The 7,811-nt window shown below is 35.3% G+C and overlaps 1 protein-coding gene and 1 long non-coding RNA gene across 2 annotated transcripts in view; one reads left to right on the top strand and one right to left on the bottom strand.

The window, feature by feature from the left end:
* Positions 1-874: 874 nt before the first annotated feature.
* The window catches only part of LOC113474671, a 19,728-nt gene continuing 12,791 nt past the window's right edge, over positions 875-7,811 (bottom strand). Inside the window, exons 2-4 of the long non-coding RNA XR_003396359.1 lie at positions 7,128-7,247; positions 5,646-5,757; positions 875-1,050 (exon numbers count right to left, since the gene is read on the bottom strand). This is a non-coding gene — a long non-coding RNA (uncharacterized LOC113474671). The remainder of the gene's footprint in view (positions 1,051-5,645; positions 5,758-7,127; positions 7,248-7,811) is intronic.
* On the top strand, positions 3,823-7,251 carry LOC100183156 (methyltransferase-like protein 24). Its single transcript, XM_026836633.1, has 6 exons — positions 3,823-3,990; positions 4,283-4,309; positions 5,685-5,755; positions 6,115-6,319; positions 6,531-6,644; positions 7,133-7,251. Exons 1-6 carry the CDS (start codon positions 3,864-3,866, stop codon positions 7,243-7,245), a joined length of 657 nt encoding a protein of 218 aa, XP_026692434.1. The 5' UTR covers positions 3,823-3,863; the 3' UTR covers positions 7,246-7,251.

Consider the following 7,811-nt stretch of genomic DNA (forward strand, 5'->3'; position numbering starts at 1 on the left):
GACCCCAATTATTTTAATACCTGTCTGTTTATTTTACGTGGTTTAGCGACAATCAGACAAAGAGGCACTGACTTATTGCGACCTATGTCTTAAGACTTAGGCACATGTTGTTATTGTTACATACTTACAGTATAATGTATACTGTTTGAAAAATCATCAAAATAAAAATCACCTTATAATAATTTTTGTAATTTCTGTGATACCAATATCTGAGCGTGATTTGAATTGAATAAAATACATGCAATTAATGTTTGTAGTCAAATATACATTATACGACATTCCACATCACGATGAATGACGTGAAAAATGACGTCACTTGAACAACAAATTCTCAAAACGGGGAATCACTATCACGTGAGAATACTAAAACGGATACGAGCTAAGAATTAGTTTAGTTTTTATTTGGGGAGAAAATAGAGTTACATTCCAGTAGTTTTAGAAATAAGCCACCTTAAACTTTGAGATAAAGCAATTTATAATTAATGCCTTTGAAGCGGTTAATTAATTTCATAATGGATTTTGTAAACATTGGCGCCGTGGTATAGTGGTTATCGCGCGGACCTGTAACCCAGAGGTAATGGGTTCAAGGCTCGACGCTCGACGCTGCTACCATTGTGGGCGTATGTGTCCTTGGGCAAGACACTTAACGGCAATTGCTCCAACCCAATGGTCACTAATGGGTTGTCTAAATTATCAGTCATACATAAAAAAAATAATAATAATCATCCACAAGGTAACATACATGGTAATTCGTAAGCGTTAAACCCGTGTGATAACGACTGTCATTTTCCGGCCACGCGTGGATAAAGTAAGTTACATTCATTCATTCATTCATTCATTCATTCATTCATTCATTCATTCATTCATTCATTCATTCATTCAACATTATCGAATTAGCAACGTGGTTCGCGCCTCTAGTTCCAGCTCAAGAGTTCTTGGATGCGAGGCTCGATGCTGCTACCATTGTGGCCGGTGTGTGTATCCTTCCGCGAAACATTTAACGGCAATTTCTTCAACCCTGTGTGCGTATGAGGTGTCTAATTTTCATTCCTACGATACAAAAAATGAAAAAAATATTGATAACCCGCAAAGTTATCATACGTGGTAGCTCAGTAAACGTGTAGAGGTGTACCATCTGTGTTACGACTATTATTGCCCCACCACACGAGGATAAACAAGGTATATTCAACCATTCGTACTCACAGAACCGCCTACGTACTTTTGATTAATGCGAAACAAATTTGCTATAGAGCGTTACATAATTTCATTGTAGCCCAAAGTCAAATATAAAATACGCAACTTTGTTATTAATTATGCATAGCCCATGGCCTAACAATAAACATTTGTGTTAAGAAACTAATAATTTATTCTTGCTTTGCGTGTAAGACCATAGTATACTAAAGCCACTCCAGTATACTATTGTGCAACACAGACCGCGTAAGCGGTCTCGTTACAAGCGGATTGTGCCCATGCTACCTAGGATTTTGTTCATACCTGCTGATCAGGCTCATTGCACATAGGGTATTTCGTGGGGCTTAGGAAAGAAGTAATTTCCCTTAGATTGGCTTAATTTATACGTAGAGTAGACTTACTAGTAGTATAGTAAAATACAGAAAATTGTACTTTTGCAAAGCACTTTTGCAGGCACGCATGGTGAATTTCAGACCCGCCTGGGGCTATTTAATCTGATAGTATTATGGTGTACAAACATTGCATGTACTGAATAGTGGACTGCATATACTGTTAAAATTTGGTTGTTTCCTTATATTATGTACTGTTGGTCTATTATGTTGTAGAGTGTAGACGTTTAAATGCAGGCTTACAGCTTACAACATTAATTGACAGTTGCAATGTATGTATATATAGCGAGGTATAAACAAATAGTTTCTATAAGTTATGAACAAACCATCTTCAAACGCTGCGACACCTTTGGTTATCATACTTTTATATTATTTCTAATGCCTAAACTGGTCATACTTAGTGTTACGGGCACAGTATGTATAGCGCATTGGTTGGTACTGTGCTCTCTTATAGAACTACTTAACTTCAAGAGCGTTTCGTCGTGAGATTTGAATGTTTAGGACTTTTTCAAACTGACTGCAAACAGTTATAAGGTACTATAGCTACCTTTGGATAGCTCAGTGGCCAAAGCAAACAGTAGTGTGTAGCACACGTTCGGCTAATTGGTAATAATTTATTAAAGCTTAGTAGCCAACACAAATAGCTATTGTTTGCAGCATATATTTGACTACTCGGTAATAATTTATGACTGGACGCGGCTTATGTTGTAGTTTTGGAACTATACTGATTTTACTAGCAATTCATGTAGGCTACAGTGGTCAGACCTATTAAAGAGTAAACAATAAGAGATAAGACTACAGCTACTCGAAGAAAATATACCAGAAGGCATATACAGTAGGGTGGGGAACATAAGACACCTTTTTATTCTATTTTCTCGTCCCATTTGGTAGTAAACAAAAATCATTCAAAGAATTGTGAAACCGTATCCTCACGACTCCTATAGAGTATATAGACCGTTGCTAATTGTTTAAAATACGATCAGGATAGTTTGATATAGTAGGGTGGGGTAGATGAGACACCTTTAGCACATATATCAAAACAGCATGATTGTGTTTTAAACAACTAACAACATTCCATGGGAGTCTTATAGGGATAAAGTTTATGATTTTTTGAATATTCTTTGTTTTCTACCAAATGGAGCGAGACAATCCAGAATAAAAAGGTGTCCCATCTTTTCCCACTCGAATATATTCTGCTGTGCTAATGGTGTCCCGACTCCCGCCAGCATTTAATGTTTCGCCGTGACACGTAATTGTATCATCATTTATGGTGTTTTCACATTGGCGACATATATAGTTTTGATGATTCAGCGCCAATAATTTACAGCTGCGGAACACGTGGATTACAGAATTCAAAACCGCCCGCCTGCTCGACTTCAACAATTTTAACTATTCATTAAATTCTCCTCAGGCTATAGAAAGGCATGATATAGGTTATGACTACGGTTAATATCGATTTGTTCGCTGGCTTTTAATCAAATCGATATCTTAGCTTTGTTCGATTGTATTTTCTGTGATTCGTGGATAAAGTTATTTTGCTTGAAATTTGCGTTGATATTGGATTTCGTTCTGAAATTGTTTAGTACGGTTTTCAGTTAAAATTGTTTTGTGCGTTTAGTTTGGTGAAAATCCAAGTTTATTACTCCTAACACTACAAAGCAAAAGGTAGCGACCTATTTAGTCTTGTGTTTAGCGGTTTTTAAAAATACACGTTTTTCACGAAATGTAGTAATTTACAGCTCGTTTTTGTTTATTTCCTATGTTAGCATGAAAACGACCGACGTGATGCAAAGTACTAAGCATAAACTGTCAAAAAGTGTTACTGTACTAGCACGATGCTACAGGGTCTCGTATCTTACTGTTAGGTAATTTAAAACTTCTGGTTAGGAAAGGCAGACTGTGTATACAGATTTTGTGACATATGCTCGGCCACAGTGCGTTTTGTACATATATATATATAGCATACGAGTAGCCTACAAGAAGCATACAAAAAACTGTTGTTTGAATACGAGCTCTGATTGACTGGTTTGAAATGATAAAGACTGTTGGTATAGTTTAAACTAACTTTGGTTCAAACCAGCAGTGCGTGTTCACTAAGCCAGCAAAAGGGAAATGTGTCTTAACAGCAGCGTCCGGTATAATAATAGTGCTGGCTGATACGCGGGCATCCATTTAGCCTGAAACTACTTAAACGCAAGATATTTATAATACGTGAATAAATTGGCATTTGAAATTATGTTTTAGTTCTTAGGTGTAGTTAAATTTGATAACCAAAAATTGTGAATGCTACTCAGGATGTTGCGAAACCAACGAAGTGTATTGCTGAAAGGTGTAGTCGCGTTGCTCGTTATGGCTGTCTTCATTTGCTTTAATTTAGAAGCCACTCTAATGTTTCTCATCCAAACAAAACGTAATTTAAATTTAGAATTTTATTGTTTTTTTGTTTAACTCTTTTACTGCTGGACTTTATTCAAACATTTGACCTTTTGACCAGGTCTCACATAATTGCATTTTGCAAGCATAGCATGGCAGCTAGAGACCAAAATATAAAATGTTGTACTGTATAATGACATTAATATAGTATGACGTTATTCTCAAATTAATGTTTTTATTTTTATGAAGTTTTCTTAAAACTTGTATACAGCTATAACACCTATTTTAAGCGCTCTTTTCTGCAACTAAAACCGTTTTACTTTTTTCAGATGCGTTGTTTCACGAAAAGTATCAAGGTAAGTGTATACATTTGCGTATTCAAATTAAGACAGTGATGTAACAATAGCTATTATTGCAATATAGTAAAGTGTATATGGTTAGGTAACTGCAAAGTTAGTATAGACCTTACTAACTATACTAACTTTGGGTAACTGTACCCAGAGCCGTATAAACACAAATTAGTCTTGGGTGACTTTTGTGTTTTCCTTTTGTGGGAAGGTGTAAAACAGCTTCTATTTACCTTACCAAACATTTTTTGGAAAATATATATAAATTTGCCCTTATTAAATGACTAAAATGTCACAAATCATTCGCTTCTAGTTCTATTTTTTAACTTTTTTTGATACAGAAAACAAACAACACATGTTTTTAACACTTTTTAACCTTCAAATTTGTTTTTAAGCCCAAGGTCTTCTGTAATTTACCGAAAAACATGCATTTTCCTATACCTACTGTGTTATTTTAAACCCACTTGCCATTCAATTTGTCTTTTACGTAACAATGGGTTGGTCTACTCGGTATTTCTATGGCTCTGTGTAAACTGAGACGGCAGTTGGACTACTCTGTGTTATACGACTCTGGGTACCAAGTCAGTATAAATACCAAGTAGTCCTTGTGTGTCCAAAATCGACCAAAAGCGCTGACATAGACAATGCGTTTAAACGAGCTTGTTAGGTTTTGTTTATGTGTTTCCTTTTGTGAAAAGGCGTAAAACAGCTTCTGTTTACCTCACCAAACATTTTTTAAAAAATTTAAACTTACCCTCATTGAATGACTAAAATGTCACAAATCAACAGCTTCTAATCCCATTTTTTGACTTTTTTTAATACAGAAAACAATTAAATAACACATTTTTTACCATTTTCAACTTTTAAGTTTGTCTTTAGGCCAAAGTTTTTCTGTAATTTACCAAAAAAACATGCATTTTTTCTATACCTACTGTGTTATTTTGAACACAAATTGCCGTTCAATTGTCTTTTTACGCAACAACGATGGGTTAATAGAACATATATGTTTAAACTGTACTGCGGTAAAGTTCAAATATCTATGTAAACTGTGACGGAAACGGCTGGTTTAGCTTAACAATATAGTGTTAAATACTATAGAGTATTCTCTATATAGTCCTACATATATACGCTAATACCTAAAACAGAACTATACTAAGATAGATACCGTTAACAGATAATATCCCATACCATCACGTTTTTCACATTTAACAATGCCGTTTTAGAGTCGCGGGGATACGGTTTTAATTTGTGAATATTCTTTGATTACTACCAAATGAGACAATTAAAGAGAATAAAAAAAAACATTGATGTACAAATATGGGACTAAATTTATTGTATATAATACCTTGAGCACTTTATTTCATTGATATCCATTATATAACAGACGGAATACCCGGTCTTGCGTCCCCACTTGAAGAATCTGATCGTTTATGGGAATTCGCACATACGATGCAGGTCTGTAACCCATAACAATTTTCATTTATCTCTTCGAAAACGATAGCAAAGAACATATAGTAGGGTGGGGGGAAGATGGGACACTTTTTCATTTTATTTTCTTGTCCCTTTTGGTAGTAAACGAAGAAACATTTAAAAGAATTATGAAGCCGTATTATCACATGTACTAAAGGTGTCCCGTATTCCCCCACCCTACTATAGATTTTATTTATATCTTCGAAAACGATAGCGAAGTTCATACTATGTAAGAAAGGAAGAGAAAGGAATCAACAGTAAAACGACAGTCGTTTTACCATAGGGTTTTATGTTATTATTATGCATTTAAAATAGATGATGTATTTTTTCCATTTTATCTGCAGTATAAATGCGAGAACCCAAAACGCATTGGAGGGGACAATGGCGTTGGAGATGGTTCGTATGAAATTTGTTTGGAAAGCAAGCATTGGCCGTTAACCACTGACCCCAACTACAAATGTCTTGTCTATTCGTTTGGTGTTGGAGACGATTTAAGCTTTGACGACGCCTTGGCAAAAATGGGTTGCGAAGTGCATTCATTTGACCCAAGTAAGTATTATTGAATAAATGAATGAAACTGTACGGCAAATTTAATAAAATCCAAAAAAAAATAATCACTTACAAATCACAATGTATAACATACTTGGTAACTCGTACTCGTAAACTGGCGCGAGTATGAAACAGAACACGCGTGTTTAAGGACTGTCGTTTTACGGCCACGCGAGGATAAAGCAATTTTAATTACAAATTTGATTGACAGGCATGAATTGGGAAGACGGTAAAGTTTTTCCATCCGGAGTGACTTTCCATAAAATCGGAATCTCGCAGTGGGATATTGAAAAAGATGAAAACGGATGGAAAATGCGTTCGCTTAGTAAGTATGTTTGGTAAAATACGAATAGATGTAACTTATTTTTTCTCACATGGCAAACGTAAGTAAATTTAAAAAAGTCATTTTGTTTCATGCATCTCGAGCCCACTGACAAGTTACCCCATATGTAACTTTTAAAGGTTGAACTTTTTTGATATTTTAATGTATTGCTAATCGTGTTTTTAACAATTAACAGCACTCTTATAGATTCGTGAAGATACGGTTATATAATTCTGTAAATATATCCCAGCCTATAGAAGGGTGAGGGAAGACGGGACACCATTTAGCACATAATATCCAAATATCCTGATCGTGTTTTAAACAATAACAACGGTCTGAAAGAGTCGTAAGGATACGATTTTATAATTCTTCGAAAATTATTTGTTTACTCCCAAATAGGACAAGAAAATACAATAAAAGTGTGTCCCACCCTATTAAATATTGAAAACCTGGTCAATCCCCAATCTACAATATATGCCCACTTACCACAGAAACCCTCCTGAAAGAGTTAGGCCACTCTGGTAGAATCATCGATATTTTAAAGGTAGATACGGACGCTCCTATGGGTGGCGGGTTCGAAGACATGGTGAGATATTTAAGATGACACTGTTTAATTGTAATATAGTAGTAAAAGTGCATTGGTAATCTATTTCATATAAAGAGGTCGTATTACCTGCTAGTTGGCGTGAGACGTATAGGCCAGAGTTGGCCTATTACTTATAGTGGGGTACATTTTATTGTTTTTTTGTGTTGTTTTTTTCGTCTATATATTTTTTTGCCTTGCTTTTTTTTCCTTACATTTTATTGTTTTTAACGCTTCGTCTGGCGTCCGCGGAGACAACATTAAGATACTATATTTCGAAATAGTAGGGTGGGGGAAGTCGGAACACCTTTAGCACATAATAACCAAATATCCTGATTATGGTTTAAACAATTAACAACGGTCTATGGGAGTCGTGAGGATAAGGTTTTATAATTCTTTGAATTTTTCTTGTTTACTGCCAAATGGGATGAGAAAATAGAAAAGGTGTCCCGTCCTCCCCCACTCCACTATATTATTCGTTCTAGTCTTGTCACGTATCACTTGACGTTACTTCGATACAAGAATCGTCTAGATCAAAGCCAGATTCACAAAATTCAATTTTTACACACCTTAATATTTTCCGCAGC

Source organism: Ciona intestinalis, chromosome 11 (assembly GCF_000224145.3).
Source record: "Ciona intestinalis chromosome 11, KH, whole genome shotgun sequence".
NCBI lineage: Eukaryota > Metazoa > Chordata > Ascidiacea > Phlebobranchia > Cionidae > Ciona > Ciona intestinalis.